This window comes from Eumetopias jubatus, unplaced genomic scaffold (genome assembly GCF_037043125.1).
Source record: "Eumetopias jubatus isolate StellerSeaLion01/CBP00866 unplaced genomic scaffold, mEumJub1_p1.0 scaffold_1, whole genome shotgun sequence".
Taxonomy (NCBI): domain Eukaryota; kingdom Metazoa; phylum Chordata; class Mammalia; order Carnivora; family Otariidae; genus Eumetopias; species Eumetopias jubatus.
The window spans coordinates 217,681,343-217,699,219 of record NW_028274807.1 but is presented as its reverse complement, the minus strand read 5'-3'; the positions used below and the strand labels follow the sequence as shown (position 1 = coordinate 217,699,219).

Here is a 17,877-nt window from a genome sequence, read left to right as displayed (position 1 = left end):
CTGTGCCATGGGGACCAGCTGGACTCAGTCCAGGGCTCTAGGAGGGACTTTGCAGAGGTGCGGCCTGGTGGGGGCTGGGTCAGGGCCCGAGTCCCTGGCAGAAGCCCCCGGCCTGCCCCTGGGCCTCCAGCACCACCTCAGCTCCCAGACCCGAGGCAGCAGGGAGCCCCTGGATTGAGGGATAACAAGGGGGGGGTGACCTGGCCCCAGTCCAGTCGCCGACTCCTGACCTCATGTGCAGAGGGTGTGGGCCCCACCGAGGGCGGCCTGCAGAGGTAAAGGGGCCACTGATGAGATTGATGCAGGAAAGAGGGAGGCATCTGGGGGTGACTGGATTGGGGTGGGGGCAGACTTTCCCTCCCCGGGCCTCACTTTCCCCATCTGTCAGGGGAAGGATGAAGACACTTGCCATCCACGCCCTCCTCAACACCATGGCATTGCTGGAGAAAGGGGGAGGGAAGTGGCCACCTGGTGAGTCCTTTCTCGGGCCACGGCCAAGGCTGCCTGGTGGTCAGCAGAGCCCGAAGGATGTGAAGGACAAGCTGGAGGTGTCCAGCCCCGAGGTCCTGGACACCGGTCCTGTACCAGTTGACCCTCTGGGGCCTCTTGAGCCCCAGCTTCCCTGGTTCTCAGGCACTGGCTCTGACATTCCCACCTGGGGCATCAGGGGCTGGGGCCCCTGGTGGCTCCAGGTGCTGAGAGCCTTGGGGACCACTGGGCAGGTCCCCTTCTCTGCCCAGGGCTGTGTAGCCAGCGGTGTCCCTGCCCCTCTCTGAGCCCAGAGCCCTGGCCGGCCTGGGAAGAAGTTGGCTGGAGAGCTGAGATAGGGGGAGAGGGCTTGGCCTTCTGACACCCCCTCTCCCACCACACACACTCAGCACTAGCTTGAGGGGACGGAGTGTAAACGGTGGGAACTGAGGGGCTAGAAGCACCATCTTTCTTCCCCCGGGAGACCCCTCCTGGAGGAGCAAGACACACTTCGTTCTGGCTGCACTCCTGACTGCAGGTGTGATCCCAGGGCAAGCCAGACCTCTTAGGCCTCAGTTTCCCCAGGAGGAAGTGGGAATGAGCTTTCTCCCCCGCTGGGGACTGCTGCCTGGCCAGCCCCTACCCGGACCGGGCCCTGGGACCGGGATAGTGGGAGGATAGGAAGAGGGACTTACCGGCTACGTAGAGCCCCGGCGGCACGTCCTGGCTCCCCCGGCGGCCCCAGGACGAGCGGAAGCGGCGGGGCCCGCGGGGAGGCGCGAGGGGGAGCCAGGGGCAGCCCCTCCCACCCGGCCTCCCAGGGCGCGCCCAGGCCGGGGTCCGCAGGGGCGGCAGCCCCGTGCGCCCTCGCGCGGCCGTTGCGCGCCTCGGCGCGTGTCTACGGCAGGGGACTGCCCCGCGCGGGCCCCGGGCCCCCGGAGCCGCGGCCTGGTGTTCCAGCGCACGTATCCCGGCGACCTTGGAAAGCCCAGGGCGGGGGAGCCGTGCGGGAACTGACCGCCTCTACCCCCCACCCCGGGGCTGCTATTCCGGGCGCCGCGCTCAGGGCCAGGGAATGTGCGAGAACCGAGGTGGCCCTGCCATGGTTCCGGGAATCCGGGACGCTGCCGCCTTTCCACCGACGCCCAGATCGCGTCCCCCCCCGAGGGTCCCCTTTCCCGGTCAGTACCCCTCTCCCCTGGTCCTCCCTCCTAACCCTCCCTCAAGGTCATCCTACTGAGGAAGCCCGCTCGCCTGGGTTGCAATCCTGGGGTTCCCCCTCCAGGTCCCGGCCACCCCCGGAGCAGGGCCCCAACGCACTGGGAGAAGCTCAGCTCCAGAGGCCGGGCGTGGGGGGCGGAGAGTCCCCTTCCAGCCCTGCCAGGAGCATTCCCGTGCACTGCTGTCACCAAAGGACGTGCCCCACCCTGCCTTCCGCCCTCCCTGCCTGGCCGCGGGCTGTGCGCTGAGGCCTTGGAGCCAGACCGGGGTCCAGAAGATCCGTTTCCCCGCGCGGCAGTGACCCCCTCCCTAGGATTTTAGTTTTCCCATCCAGGCAATGGGATCGGTGGGGTTCTTCACCAAGACACTTCCAAGGGGACCTCAGCTCTTTCTGAGGGCTGGCAAGGGCCACGTTACCCCAGGCATCCCTGCTACCCCACCCTTTCCCAGCTCGGCTTCTGCGCCGGCCCCCTCCCCCTGCTCATGCAGCAAGCAGTAGGTGCCCTCTGCTCACCCCCTCCCCTGGCTCCTTGCTCTTGCCCATGATGTTCCCTGACGGGTGGCTTGAGGAGATGGGGACACCAAGGGGACGATGAGTGGACTGCCCCTCTGGTCATAGGCAAGCCCAGGCCCAGCTTGATTGCCCCCCTCCTCCTGGAAGCCCACTGTGGGGTATCCAGCCCTGACCACGGGGAGGGGCGTTACCAGTCCAGCTCTGGCTGCCTTCCAGCCCAGAGCAGCTCAGAGCAGGTCGCCTCGATGCCATCTCTGCATGCAGTCTTTACTGAGCACCTACTATGTGCAGGTGCAGCTGTGAACGACCCAGCTAACTAGGCTGAGGGAGGCAACCCCCTGGGAGTGCAGAGTCCTACCTTTCGATGGGGACACTCAGAGGCAATAGCCCAGGCCCACTGCAGATGGGGTTGGGAGTCAGCAAGGCCCTTACTGAAGAGGCAATTCCCAGAAGGAGGAGGGCAGTGTGGGCGGAGGAGACAGCCTGTGCACAGCCCCTGAGCGAGAACAGGAGAACAAGGGACAGTTGGGAGGTCAGGGTGGGTCAGGGGGCGGAGATGAGGTTAGAGGGGGGGTCAAGGGATGGGAGCCCCGGAGGTGGGGGAGGGTGTTCTAGTCTTGGAAAAGCCACACCTGGCTGCCGTGGGGGCCAGGAAGGCAGCGAGGAGGCAGCAGCGTCCGGTCCCGGGGTAGGTAGAGCCCCCGTGCTGGCATTTCGGGTGGAGCTGAGGAGCCTTGGGCGGCTCTCAGCTGTTGGGGAGCAGAGCATGTAGGAGTTCCATGGGGGGCAGCGGTGGGAAGAGGTGAGGCGGGAGCTTGGCCTGAGCTGCTGGGAAGGGAGGTGCCCATTGGCTGGGGCATAGGAGGACACGTGCACAGGTCGCTCCTGGACGGGTCTGGGGTGAGACGTCTGTGGGCCAGCAAGAAGAGGCTGGGAGAGCAGGGGCTTTGTCTGGCTGGAGAGAGACAGGTGGGTGCCCTTGACACATGGGGGTGTTTAGAGGCATGGGTGAGATCACGGGGCATGAGTATGGATGGAGTGGAGACTGGGGCCTGTGTACTAGGGGCCTGGGATGGGGGAGGGGGAGGGGGGGCATGGGGTCCTAGAGGCCTAGGGATGTTGGGCTTCAGGGAAGAGGGAGAGTGGGGGGGGAGGAATCAGCATTGACAGAGGCAGTCAGTGACCTTGATGAGGTTAATCCCCGTTGGACAGGGCCTGAGAACGGGTAGCAGGAGAGGGGGTGGGGGCAGCAAGGGCAGGCACCCTCTGCTGAGCACCTACTGTGTAGTAGCTGCGGCCTGCTGTGTATACAGGAGTCACTGCACGCTGCCAGGAGGGTATGCAGCAGGCACTGTGTCCTGCAGGAGCAGGGGCATCAGAAATAAATCAGGCTTGGCTCAGGGGCTCCACCAAGTGGACAGTCTCCTTCCCTCAGACGGGCCTCCTTCCCTGAGTCCCCATCCAAAGAGCTCTGCAGGGTGTGCATACAGCAGGCACTGTGCCCTGCAGAGTGCCTAGAGCACTGCGTCCTATAGACATGTATTCAGCAGACACTTATCTCTGCAGGGAGTGTATTTGGTAGATACTGCACCCTACAGGGACTGCATGTAGTAGTCTGAGGCTTTCAAGGAGTGCATACAGCAGGCACTGTGTCCCACTGTGTATACAGGAGTCACTCGAGCGGCCAGGAGGGCATGCAGCAGGCACTGTGTCCCACTGTGTATACGGGAGTCACTCGAGCGGCCAGGAGGGCATACAGCAGGCACTGTGTCCCACTGTGTATACGGGAGTCACTCGAGCGGCCAGGAGGGCATGCAGCAGGCACTGTGTCCCACTGTGTATACGGGAGTCACTCGAGCGGCCAGGAGGGCATGCAGCAGGCACTGTGTCCCGCAGGGAGGGGACACAGCAGGTGCTGGGGCCTGCGTGGGGGCCTAGCGCCTTGGAGAGGGAGCATGTGGAGGGCAGATGGGGATGCGGTGAAGATAGGGCGTCCTGGGCCCTGGGCCCCCACCTCTGTTCCTTCGGGCCCCAGCCTCCTGCCTCTGTACTCTGTCCTCTGTCCTCTGGCCACAGCTCAGCTGGACTCAGCAGATTCCCGGAGAAGGAGGCCAAGCGCTCAGCTCGAAGTACCTCGTGCAGGTGGAGGGGTGCTTATGAGGGTTATAGACTGCAGGTGTGCGGCATCTCAGCCCCTCCACCCCTCCTGTGCCCTGGCTTAGACCTCCGACAGGGGGGCAGTGCGGCCCCCTACCCTGAGCTCTAGCCTGGGCCGTCCCTGAGGCAGGGCCCGGGGGGATCAGGCCAAGCGGACACAGGTCCCCGCGGATGCGGGTCAGCTGGGCTCCTGCCACCTCTGTGGTCTTGCAGCCTTAGGGCTCAGGAAATGCCCATGACCAGATCCTGTGGCCTCTGCCTGCCCCCCCAAACCCCAACTCCCTGTGGCCTCCTGTGATGCCTCAGGCCTGGCCACATGGTCCCCGGGACGTTTCAGCCTCCAGAGGAGCCTGGACGGGGGGGCGGGGGGGGGGGCTCCTGCCACTCCTGCCCCAGAACCCTGGCTTCCCGCAGCTGCCCCGAGATGAATTCTCACTCCCACTTCATAGGGATGCTGAGGGGCAGCGGGACCCAGAGAGCCTGGGCGGCTTCTCCCCCACATCCGAATGGGTGTCCTGAGTTCCTTCTTGGAGGGAGTGGGGGGGGGGGCTTGCTTGGGTTGGGATCCCTGCCGGCAGGACCTGGAGGAGGAGGGAGGGGGGCAGGAGAGGGTGTGGGGGAGAGGGCATCCTCAGCAGGGGGACAGAGGGAGGGCACAGGCAAAGGCCGGGTGGCTGGAGGCCCAGGTGAGGACCGGGCGGGGCAGGGGGCCTGTGCGGCTGGTGGGGCGGCGGAGGGAGCGAGGGGGTCGGCTTGGAGCAGAGAGGGGCGGGAGCCTGGGAGGCTCGCTGAACATGGTAGGTCATCTCAGGCACACGGTCAGGTGGAAACATCAAGAAAGTGATGCGTGACACGGTGCCATTCATAGAGAGGAAGAGATGCATGTTACATAAATTCAGACGGGAAGGGGAAAGGGACACCCCTTGTGTTGCCCACGATGATCCTGGCGCAGGGTTATGGGTGACCGAGTTACTGCCTTAGAGGTTCTCTGTGAATTTCTGTAATGACCTTCTAATTCAGATTTTTAAAGAAAATTTTTATTTTGGAATAATTTTAGATTTACAGAAAATTGCGAAGATGTTAGAGAGTTTCTGTCTACACTTTGTCATCAGTGGTATAATCCGCTCCCCGCGACAAGACGTCCAGATCCTCGTCCCGGGACCTGGGACGTGTCTCCCCACGCGGCAGAGGCGACCTTGTCAGGGCCCCCGAGGAGGGGTGACCCTGGGTTCCCGGGGGGCCCGGCGTCCTCCTGAGGGGGGAGGCAGAGGGTGGGAGTCCCAGAGACGGGCAGACCCCGCGCGGCTGGCGGCGAGGATGGAGGGGGGCCGCGGGCCAGGGAAAGGCCGGAGCCGGGTCTCCCGGGGGCCCCGGGGGGGACCAGCCCTGCCCACGCCGGGGTTTTAGGACCTCTGACTTCACAACGTGAGGTTGATAAATGGTGATTTTTTTTTTAACTACCAAATTTGTGGTGATTTGTTACAATAGCCCTAGGAAACAAATATTTTTTTGTCAGCACTCGGGAACTGGTATTGGCACATTGCTATTACTAATGAATAATATTAGCAATTACTATTTTACTATTAACCGAACGCCAAACTGTATATGGATTTCACCATGTGTGTGCTTTTAGATAATTTCCCTTTTCTGTTCCAGAATCTCCCATGACATTGAGCTACTTTTCTCATAATTGGTAAAAAGACCCAAGCAGATGAAATGGAGATTATTCGTGTGGAAATCTGGCCGGGTCTGACGCTCACGCAGCACTGTGCACACAGCTGGAGTCAATCAATGTCCCTGGAGAGGAGTCGAAGCAGCATCCAGCTGGAGAGAGGATGTCAGGATAGGTGTCCCCCTCCCCCCAGAGGAGAAGCACCCACTCTGGACCCTGAGGATGCCCCTTCTGTGGGCAGGCTGTGGGGAGTGTGGGGAGAGTCTGAACTTGCATGAGGCCACCCAGCAGGTCAGCACCTATGGAGTAGACAGCAGGGACAAACACAGGCCCGTGTCCGCATGTGGTGGGCCCAGTCTGGTGGGATGAAAACCAGCAGACCTGCAAGGAAATGACATAATCTCAGGTTGTGAGGGACCGCAGAGGGAATCGCGGGGTGGAGGTGGCCTCCTGGACAAGGGTGGCCCTTGCCTAGGCCCTCGAAGATGAGAGGGGGCCGCTGGGAGGAGACTCGGGGATGGGGAGCATCATGAGCAGAGAAGGACATATGCAAAGGCCCTTGGGATGAGCTTGGTATGGGATCTTGGACCAGCAGAGAGGCCAGGGCGGCTGGACTGGGGTGAGTGAGTGGGTGGGTGGGAGGCCCACGGGGGGTGAATCAGCAGGCTTTAGTTGGAATATGATTTGGTTCTGGAGGGCTTCTTGCTCGTAGGAAGAGATTGAGCCTCCTGCCCCCGGGTCCCGGAGCAGGCCCTGAAACCAGCTCCCAGCCTCCCCCCTGGTTCTGTGAGCCTCCAAGGGCCCAAACACTCTGTGTCCCCTGATCTAGCCAGGCGGTTGATGCTTCCCTCATCTTCCTCTTGGGTAGACAGTCCTGAGGAATGTTGTACCCAGTTCCTTGGGGACCCACACGGGTCACCAGGGCTCACTGCCCTATGCCCCATCCTCCCCAGCCACTCACTCCTGCTCTGCACCAAACCCTTGCTTCAGGCTCTGTGTTTGGCAGAGCCCAGATGGAGATATGGGAGGAGAGACAAGCCTCCCACTTCGGCATCCTGCTGGCCTGCCCCATGTCATCAAGAGGGAGTGAAGACGGGGACAGGGACCTCAGACCCAAGCTGCAGGCACTGGGAGAAGGAAGAGGAGCCGCAAAGGATAACTGAAGAGATGTGGAAGAAGGGTGGGGGAGAAAGCCTGCAGAGCGGGGTCTGGAAGCACAGGAGAGGACACGGCTTCTAGAAGGAGCCAGCGAGGCGCATGAGGCTGGGAGAGGCAAGGACAGAGTTTGGTCCTGGGATGGGGCGGGGCGGGGGTGGGGAGCCGGGTCTAGCCTCCCCCACACCGCTGAGCCAGTCTGGAGACAGCGCGTGGCCGCAGTCATGGGGTTTCCAGAGTGTGGTAGCAGCTCCGCTCCCGGCCGCCCCCAGGGAGCTGCCAGGTGGGGTGACTGCTCACAAGTGCGGGCACGAGGGAGTCTATGGCGTTTCAAAGGCCAGGAGGCCGGAAAGGGACCCAGAGCCTCATGCTCTGGCTCCGGCACCTTCCGGAAGGGGCAGACTGTGCCACCCACATGCCCATGGGCTCACACCTCCCCAGGGAGGCCTCCAGGAGTCTCACCGCGGGGGCTGTTTCGGCAGCCGTCCCCTCTACCTGCAGGAGGTAGTTGGAGCGAAGCTTCCCGGCATTTCTCCTAGGAAATGTGCTGAGTCTGGGGAGTTAGGTCAGTGAAGGAACAGACTATAGCCTGGAGCACGCGGGCTCTGGGCGGAAGCGGCGGGTGGCCAGACCAGGTGCCGGCCCCGAAAGACCAGCCCCGCCTCTGGAACCTGGGCAGGGGTCGGCATGGGAGGGTCAGGCAGCCCGCTGAGCCCCTTTGTAATGCTGCAGTCCTTTGCTTGCCAGGCATGCTGCCTCAGTTTACCCATCTGTAAATTTGTGGGTATTAGTGCACTCCTAACACTGTGATTTCTTTTGCGGAGGGTGGGGAATCTAACACGGTCTTCATTCCTTGTTGTTGTTATGGCAAACGTAACAGAAATTTACCGTCATAACCGTCTCTAAGCGCACAGCTCCGCAGCATGAAGCCCGCTCACTCGGTCCTGCAGCCACCCCCACCCTCCGTCTCCAGAACGTTCCGTCTCCCCCCACGGAGACTCTGTCCCCACCCCCTCCCTGCCCCCGCCCCGGCTCCCACCCTCTCCTCTCTGTCTGTGTGGACGGGACTCCTCTGGGGAACCTCCTGGGAGTGGGGTCCTCCTGTGGGATGTGTCCTTCCGGGTCTGGCTCCTCTCACTGAGCCCGGTGTCCTCGGGGGTCCCTCCGAGTCGTGGCAGGTGTCAGGGTCCCTTCCTGTCTAAGGCTGCATCGTATTGCAGCGTGGGGATGGACCGCATCGTGTGACATATCCATTATATGTCAGTGGACACTTGGTGTGTGTCCAGCCCCTTTTTGGCTGTTGTGACTTATGCTGCTACAGACATTTGTGTTTTTTGTTTCATTGTAATTTTTTTTTTCATTCTAGAGTGGTTGGGGAGAGGGTCCTTGCTGAGTGGGCAGGCTGAGAACGGGAGGTGTCCCTGGCCCTGTGATAGAGGCTCAGCTGGGAAAACACAATGGGAGAGGGGGCAGAGCAGGTGTCTGTGCAGGTGACAGGGACAGGTGGGCTGTGAGGCTCCCGGCCAGGATCTTAAAGGGGTTCAGTGAGCTCGGCCATCTGCCCCTGCCAGAGCTCCCAGGGCCCCCGGGGCAGAAGCCCAGGGGGATGGTATGGGGGTGCAGGCAGCGGCTCTAGACTCCGGGTGGGACTTGGCCACTTGCAGTCCAGCAATCTCGGGCTTGCATTTGCCGTCCTGAGTCTTGGTTTTCTCATCTGTAAAATGGGGCTGAGGGGCGCCTGGGTGGCTCAGTTGGTTAAGCGACTGCCTTCGGCTCAGGTCATGATCTCAGGGTCCTGGGATCGAGCCCCGCATCGGGCTCCCGGCTCGGCAGGGAGCCTGCTTCTCCCTCTGCCACTCCCCCTGCTTGTGTTCCCTCTCTCGCTGTGTCTCTCTCTCTGTCAAATAAATAAAATCTTTAAAAAAAAATAAAAATAAAAATAAAATGGAGCTGAGAACAGCACCCAAGGATAAGCTGCTGCCCGCCAGGGGCCTGGCTTATACACGTTCGCCTCTGAAGGCCGTCCTGACTCACGGCCGTGGTTCAGTCGGGTGATCTCCTAGCAGTCATTCCATGAGGGCCAAGTGTATCTGTCCTGGGCGTGCAGGGCCCTGTGCAGGTTCCACATGCTGATATGTAGGTGCTCAACGGATGCCTGAGTTAACACGCAGAGGAGGGGTGTGACTGAGAGCCAGCAGAGCCCAGGGTGACAGTGACATGATGGCCCAGACCCATGGCCCCCCAGCCACCCACCTTCTGTCACGATGCTCTTGGTTCCCATTAGCAGGGAACTCGGGCTCCCCGGCTGCAGCCAGCTGGCCCCCAACGGTGGCCTGCAATCCTTGGCCCTGGTGTTGAGGCCGGTCCCCCACAAAGGTCCCGGAGTCTTGCTCTGGGCCTGCCCTGGGGCACCCTGAGAGGCCCCCCTGCCCCGCGTGCCCCTGCTTGACACATCAGCTGGACATGTGACCATTCAGAAGGTGTTTCCCGTCCCTGGCAGCATGACCTAGCCAGATTCCGAAATCTGGTCTCTGGAAAATTCCAAGGCCTGATTCCAGCCACAGGGAGCCCTGCTAATCCCTCCCCATTCCTCGAGTTATGTAACATTTGGGGATTAATACCGTGGCATCCAGAGAAAGCTGCCTGCATTCAAATCCAGCACTGACCCTTCCTGGCTGCGGAAGCCACAGCTTCCCTGGGCCTCAGTGTGCTCACCTGTACAATGGGGACGAGGCCAGTTCCTGTGTCCCAGGATTGACGTCAGGGTGTCATGAGAGAACACAAGGGAGGAGCCTGGAACTGAGTCTGAGCTATGGCTCCCAGGAGGGTCTGAGACTGCCCACCGGTCCTTTCCTCCACCACCTCTCCTTGGCTGCCCAGGCCAGGAGTCACACACCCGCCTCTGCCCTTCGGTCCCCAGATTCTGCTCCTTCTCGCTGCCCAGTGACCTGCACATATGATACCCCCAACCCCCAGCTCTGCCCCTCCTGGGTCCCGGCGCCAGGACTCACTCCCTTCCCGAGCAGCCCCAGCCCGAGAGATCCCGGGCTTCTTTCTCTGCCCTCTGGACCCGGCCACGGCTCCCCAGTGCCACGAGAACCCTGTCAGGCCCCCACTGCCACTCGCCTCTCCCTCGGAGGCCTCTGAGAGAATGAGACAATTTTCTGACCTCTGTTTCCCGCTCGGGGAAATGGGCACGTTGACACCTCACGGCTGGGCGGGAGGCGCGGGACTGGAAGCGCCGACTTGGCGCAGGGCTGGCGCGCGGGGCGCGGGCTCGGCTGTCACTGGAACTCCTGCCAGTCGGGTGTCCCCACACGCCCACGCCCGCCGCCCTTCCTCGGCGCACACTTGCCCCTCCGGCGCCTGGCCACGCCCCCAGCGCCGGGCTCCGCCCCTCCCCTCCCCTCCCCTCCCCCCCCTCGGCCTATAAGAGGCACCCCAGCGCAGCGCAGCCCCCAGAGGTGGTCCCGCGGAGGCTGCGCCAGTGCCCGCGCCGAGCGCCCGCCAGGCCCCCGGCGGGATGGAACCCGGGCCGCGGCGGCGGCGCCCTTGGTGCCCGCCGGTCTCCGCCTTCCTGCGCGATCCGAGCTCCGGGCGCGTCTACAGGCGCGGGAAGCTGATCGGCAAGGTTCGGACCCCGGCTCCGCGAGTCCGCGGGAGGGTCTCGGACCGCGCGGGGGTCCGGGCGGGGCGGGGCGGGGAGGGGTGTGCGCGCGCGATCTCGAGCCCCGGCGAGCAGGAGGGCGCCCCCAGGCTTGACTTCCGCGTGCGCCGTGTGTCGGCGCGAGTTTGGGGTCTGGTGTCGGCTGGCTGGGTTGGGCGCCCGGGTCTGTGCTGTACCCGTCGCCCAGTGTGCTTTGTGCGCCGGGAGCCGGTCTTTGGCGCCTTGTGCTGTGCCCATGGGTTGTGCGTCCAAGGGTGTGGACGTGTTACAGGTATCGGGCCTTTGTAGAAACTCTGTCGTGCTGTCTCCAGGTCCGTATCTGAACCATCTCTGCACTTTCCATGTCTGTGCGCTTTCCGTGTCTGGGTGTGTCGTGTGTCCACGTACTTACTGCACTGTGGTCCGGGGGCTGGATGTATCCAGAGGTGGATACGTCTGTGTACGTGTCCCTGCGTTTTCCTCTGTGTTCCTGTGGTTGCGTCTGCGGGTGTGAGCTGCGTGTCCATGCATCTCCTGCATCTGTGTGTGTATGTGATATGAAGAGGCCTGGCTACCTATCTGCACACCTGTGCCCACGTAGCCGCTGAGCGGGTGCGTCCCCCTCCACTGCAGGGTGCCTTCAGTCGCTGCTACAAGCTGGTGGACATGTCCACCAGTGCCGTGTTCGCCCTCAAGGTGGTGCCTCGTGCTGAGGGCGGGGCCGGGCGACTGCGCTCCCGCGGTAAGGTAGGCCCAGACCTTCCGTGCCCCGGGGGGCCCCCACACTTCGCAGGGGGTCCCCAGAGAGAGCCCTGCCCTGGGGGGGGTGGGGTTATGCCCCTGGGCCTGAGTACCACGGGGCGTGGACATATGGGGCCACGCCTGCAGGTGGAACGCGAGATCGCCCTGCACAGCCGCCTGAAACACCGCAATATCGTAGCGCTCCACGGACACTTTGCTGACCGGGAGCACGTGTACATGGTGCTGGAGTACTGCAGCCGCCAGGTGCCCCGGGGGCTGGGTGGAGAGGGAGCCCCTCCCGCCCCCGCCCGACCGCTGTGCTCATCTGTGTCCACCTCTATGTCTCCGCCTGTGACCGCACCAGGCCCATCTGTGCTCATCCTTATGCACCTGTGCCCACCTTGGCTCTTGACTCACTTGGGTCTACTTGTGCCCAGTTCATTCATCCGGCCCATCTCATCTCCATCTGTGGCCATGTGGGACCACCTTAACCCCATCAAGCCCGCCTTAGCCCTCCTGAGCACACCTGGGGTCACCTGTGCCCAGCATGTACCCGCGTTGGGTTCATCTCTGATCCCCTGGCCCTTTTCACACTTCCCTGGGCCATCTGGGCCAGTCTGCACTCCTCTATTCCTCTTTGGGTTCATCCGAGCTTACCTGTGTCTGCCTTTGTGTGCTCGGTGCTGCCGCGGCCACTTGCGGGCACCTGCAGTCACTGGCCCACGTCCTGGAGGCGCGGCGGACTCTGACAGAGCCTGAGGTGCGCTATTACCTGCGGGGCCTGGTCAGCGGCCTGCGCTACCTGCACCAGCGGCGGATCGTGCACCGCGACCTGAAGCCCAGTGAGCGCGGAGAAGGGCAGTCTGGGGGCAGGGGCGGGGGGCCGGGCTGTGGCTTCTGCCCTCATAGCCCATGGCCCGACCCCTCTGGCAGGTAACTTCTTCCTGAGCAAGAACATGGTGATAAAGATTGGAGACCTGGGGCTGGCTGCGAGGGTGGGGCCAGGGGGCCACTGCCACAGGTAAGTGAGGGGCTCTGAACGGTGCCTCAGGGGAGGCACAAGTGGGACCAGTTTGGCAGGTGGGCCCCGGCCTTCCTGAGCCCACCATCATCCCCTCCCAGAGTGCTCTGTGGGACCCCAAACTTTCTGGCCCCAGAGGTCATCTCCAGGAATGGGCACTCCTGCCAGTCAGACATCTGGGCTCTTGGCTGCATCATGTGAGTGGGTCGTGGGGAGCCCCGCGCCTGGGGAAGAGGGGCAGGAGGGCCCGGGTAGGGCCAGATGTGGGCAGGTGGAAGCACGCACAGACAGGTAAGGACAGGTGTAAGCCTCCAGAGGGGAGGTTGAATGGGGGACAGGCGGGTGTGAGCATGCCTAGGACCGATGTGGACAGGTGTGTGCAGGTGTGGGGCAGGTGGGGCGCACCCGCCTGCCATCATGCGAGTGTGCAGGTATGAACAGGGCATACGGGGCATGTACGTGCGAGGGAAGGCAGCTTTGAGCGTGCACAGAGGTGTGGGCAGGTGTGTGCAGGTGGTGGATACACAGGAAGATCTGGGTATGTATAGTTATGAGGTACATGCAGGACAGGTGCAAGCAGACACTCAGGTTCCTGCCGCCCCCACCCCCCGGGTCAGGTACACAGTGCTGACCGGTACCCCTCCCTTCATGGTGGCTCCCCTGTCGGAGATGTACCAGAACATCCGAGATGGCCGCTACCCTGAGCCTGCCCACCTGTCACCCAACGCACGCCGCCTCATCGCCCGTCTGCTGGCGCCCAACCCGGCGGAGCGGCCCAGCCTGGACCTCCTGCTGCAGGACGACTTCTTCACACAGGTGTGTGCTGTTCCACGGGTGGGGCCCGCCCTGGGGGGCCGAGGCCCAGGAGCCGGGCGGCCCGCGCCGTGTGCTGACCCGCGGTGCCCCGCTCCGAAGGGTTTCACTCCAGACCGGCTGCCGGCCCGCTCGTGCTACGGCCCACCCATCTTCACCATGCCCCAGCCTCTGGGCAGGCTCTTCCGGAAGGTGGGCCGGCTGCTGCTGACCCAGTGCCGGCCGCCCTGTGAGTAGCGCACCTGCCCACCTCTCCCCTGCCCCCACCTGCCTGGCCGGCCCGCGTCTCACACACCTGTCCTGCTTCGCACCTGCTCGGCAACCTCCCACCTGTGGCAGGGGTGGACGCGGGGTGGCAGATGCCTTCCGGCTGCATGGGGCCAGGCCCCGCCCCCCGAAACTCCCTGTGCTTCCCTCAGGCCCCTTCACTCCCAGCGAGGCCTCGGGTCCAGGAGAAGAGGCTTCAGATCCTGACTCCATGGAGCGTGGCCGTGAGGTGAGGGCTCGGGGCAGGGGCTCGCGGGGGCACGCGGAATGCGTTCTCACAGCAAGACCCGGCAGAGGGAGAAGTCCGGGGGCGTGGTCTTCAGAGCCAAGAGGATGGAGCCCCTCAGCCACCCTCAGGCCTCTCCTGGGGGCCAGGGCCTCCCTCCCCTCACCACTGCTGCTTCTTCCCCAGGCCTCCCTGTTGGATAGAGGCGCTCCCCACCCCGAGGTCCCCGTCCACCTTCTCACCCAAGGGACCCTCAGGAGTGCCCGGACGGGTGAGCGGACCCTCCGTCCTAGGCCCCGGCTGCTGGTGGGGAGTAAGGGTATGGAGGTGGGGGCAACGAGTGTGCCTTGCCAGGGTCGTGGCCCCTCTCCCGGCTTTAACTTTCCCACCTGTGAAATGGGACAGATGGCTGGAATCCTTCTGGGTTTAAAATAAGATGTTCCCAGGTTTGGTAGTTTGGAGCAGGGCTGGGTGGGAGGGGCCCCTCGTGGTGGGGGGACAGACAGGCCTGTCCCTACAGAGATCTGTCTCCCCAGGGCCCCCGGGGGGCCAGAGGCAGGAGGTCGAGGTGGCCATCAGAAACCTGCAGCTCTGCCTGGACCCTGGCCTCCCAGGTAGGAACCCAGCCAGGCCCACAGGGGCCACCTGTCCCTTAACATCCCAGGAAAAGTGCCCTGCTCTGCCCAGGGCCCCCCGGGCATTTCTGGGGCTCCCCTGGGGGACAGAGCTGAGGGAGGCTCCAGGGCACGGAGATGCCCATCCTGCACACCCCAGGGTCCTGGAACCCCCCGCCCCCCATGCCTGCCCCTCCTGGGTCACTGTCCCGGGAGCGTTCTCTTTCTCAAAGGACTCAGTGGGGTTCTTCTTACTCTTCTGCTTCTGTAGCGCAGAAGGACCCTGGACGTTGAGACTTCCATCAGTTGGAGCCAACTCTTACTCACTGAGATGTCTTAAAGAAACAGCAAAAGATACTTTGAGATTTACAGGGGAGGCCGCCCGGAGAGTTCTGCCTGCCGCTCCCCCAGCTTCCCCGGGCCCCTGGATAGCCCGTTTTTTCACTAATGCCCTTTTATCTCTGCCAGGGTCTGATCCAGGATTCCCGAGGCCATTGATTGATTTGTTTTTAACGCACACTTTTTCTTAATGCAATCCAGCAAAGCCTGTAGAGTCTGGGTGTTACACACGGTTCAGAGGGCTCCTCTCAAGAGGCGGCGGGTGCCCCCCAGCCCCTTGGCGTCCCCCCGCCCCCGCAAGGCAAGACTTGGTTTTCTGCCCCCCCCCCCGGACTTTGCTCTACATCTTCTGTGTCTCCACTGTTCCTCCCCCAGCCCCCACCCCTGGAGACCCCTTGCTCAATTCACTTCATTTTTGTGCCCAGCCACACAGGACCCCCCGGGAGAGCAGCGGCCCGTTCTCTGGGCCCCCAAGTGGGTGCGTTATTCCAGCAAGGATGGCTTTCGGCTATCAGCTGTCGGATGGGGGCAGTGGTGTCCTGCTTCGGGACGGCACGCACGTGGCCCTGCGCCCCCCGGGGGAGTAAGTCATGGGCTCCTGTCCACCCCCCATCTTTCTTCAATCATTCCTCAAGTATTTATTAAAATAGCGCCTACTGTGCGCGCCCGTGGGGACTCCCTGCCTGCTGGAGGGGGGACAATGCTGCACAAGTAACCAAGGTGACTCCAGGAGGCAATTTTCTGAAGAAATGAAGTGGGTGAGGTGACTGACTCGGGGGGTGGAGGGTTAGGGTTGTGGAGGGGCTTCTGAAGAAGTGCCATTCAGGCAAGACACAAAGGATGAGAAGGAGCCCAGCAGGAACAGCGTCTGAGGCACAGGCATCAGCATGTGCAAAGCCTCCTGAGGTGGGATGCAGCCGTTGGGCGTGAGGACACGGGGAGGACGTGCAGTCACGGGCCTTGACAGCTGCTGTGGTGGTCAGGTCAGGAAGGGTGGGTCCGAGTCGCACGTTCACCGTGACCTGGCTGGCAGGGAGGCTCAGGGAGCCCGCAGGGAGGTGGCTGGACTAGTCGGGCAGGGAGTGGCCGTGGCCTGGGGTGGTGGCCTCGGAGGGACGCCAGGACGCTGGCATCTGGACTCCCGTTGCCGGCAGGAAGGTCGGAGTAGCCGCTGGGCCAGATGGGACGGTGGCAGAGTGAGCGGTCTGGGGGCCGGCCGGGGTCAGTACGGACACGGCCCCAGGGGGCCGGGGGTACGGGGAGAGGTGGGTCAGTGCGGAGCTGGTCTCCGAACGCCCCTCCAAGGGGGCGTGGCCGGCGGGAAGGCGTCCTCGGGCCTCGAGTGCCCAGGATGGAGGCTGTGACAGCGGGCACCACCCTGTGCCGCACCCCCAGCGAAGTGTCCTACGTGCCTGCCCGGGGGAAGCTGGAAACCTTCACCCCAAGGGACGTGCCCAGCCCACTGGATGCCAAGCTGGCCGTCCTCCGGCTCTCTGCCCGCCGTATTCAGCAGCGGCTGCGAGAGGTAAGGGCCGGGTGGGGCCGGGCCGGGCCGGGCAGGTGCGGACGCCCCCGGCCCTGAGACCCGCGGGGCTGGGTCTGTGTACAGGAGGGGGCCTGGCCCACGCCCACCCCGCCGGCAGCCCCCAGCCTCTGCCTGCTGCGCGTCCTGGCGTCCGCGCGGGCGTCGCCCCCGCTCTTCAGCGACGGGACGGTGCAGGTGAGCGCTTGATGTGCCCTCGTCCTCGGGGGGCACGCTGGGAGCACCTGCTGTGGGGGGGCGGCCAGGAACAGTTGGCTTCGGTGGGGGTGGGATGTTGACTCCTAAGTACAAAGACTGCAAAATCAAAAATGTGTTTATGTGCCGGCAAAATGTAATTTCGGGCCATCCTCATGGGGTTGCACCTCGCAGCCGCCCAAGTTATTTCAGTGGAAAATCATTTCTAGATTGAGGCTTCCCTGAGCAGTCCTGGCGATGGCTGACAAATCACAGCCAGTCCTGAAACAGACTTCAGAGGCAGTCCTGTACAATACTTCCGTTGTTAGTTTAAAAAATTACTATTTTGTGTTACAGTAAAACCTCCCTCTCTGTTCAGACTAGAATGTGGCTAGCATGCTTGCCCTGAGCTGGGTCTCAGCTGGAGAGGACATCCGCTGGGAAGCTGGTTTACCCAGGTCGCAGGATTCGGGGTGGGGTGTCTCACGGGGTGGCCCTGGAAAGGGGAGTCCCCATCTGAGCCCCATTGCCTCGTTGGTACAGTAGAGCCCTCGGCCCCTGCTCCCTGAGCTCCTGGGGGTGCGGTAGCGCTGAGACCCAGGTCAGGGGGCTGTCAGCCTCGGTCCATTTGTCCTACCCCCTGGAGCGCTGTGGGGAGGGCACGGGGGGCCCCCTCTCCCTGACCCCGGCTCCCCACCCCCTGGCAGATCAGCTGCAGTGACGACCAGACTCACCTGCTGCTGAGTGGCCGGGGCGAGGAGTTGCAGTTCACGGTCTGGGAACGCGGCCAGCTCAGCACCTCCTACCCCCCCGGCGCCCTGCAGAGTCTCGGCTCTGCCCCGGCTGCCCGGCTGCACCTTGTCCACGCTCTCCACATGCTGCAGAGCATCTAGTGTCCCCCGCAAGGGGACCAGGCCCCCGGCTCCAGTTCCGGGTCTCTTGTCTCCCCAGAGGGGTGTCCCTGGGGACGGCCCAGGGGAGCATGGGAGGTGGGGGGTCCTTGCCTCAGGTCATGACTGTGCAACCCAGACTTTTGTTTGGCTTTGTTCTTTTTTTCATTAAAGAGAAGTTGACCATCTAGCCAGCTGTCTGCCTCTCTGGTGGAGTCTGAGATGCGTTGGCGGGGGGACACTTAGACCGGCAGGCTCTGAGCCTACTGCCCTTTGTGGCAGACACAGATGGGCCTGATCTCCGCCAACACAAGAATTCATACCAGCGTGGGGTCGTGCCGCGACCAGAGCACTGAAGCATGTGACATTTGCTCGATGGCCGAGCAGCAAGAAAGTGGGTGTCCGCACTGGGAAGT

The 17,877-nt window shown here is 63.2% G+C and overlaps 1 protein-coding gene across 1 annotated transcript; it reads left to right on the top strand.

The window, feature by feature from the left end:
- The first annotated feature begins 10,710 nt into the window (after positions 1–10,710).
- On the top strand, positions 10,711–17,651 carry PLK5 (polo like kinase 5 (inactive)). The gene is given in 16 exon segments (XM_088018735.1): positions 10,711–10,818; positions 11,467–11,580; positions 11,722–11,838; positions 12,287–12,416; positions 12,508–12,595; positions 12,697–12,792; positions 13,213–13,411; positions 13,511–13,637; positions 13,828–13,904; positions 14,088–14,172; positions 14,438–14,558; positions 15,263–15,356; positions 15,358–15,437; positions 16,250–16,379; positions 16,464–16,574; positions 17,279–17,651. Coding segments are annotated over 16 exon segments (1,863 nt in total). The 3' UTR covers positions 17,465–17,651.
- Positions 17,652–17,877: the final 226 nt, after the last annotated feature.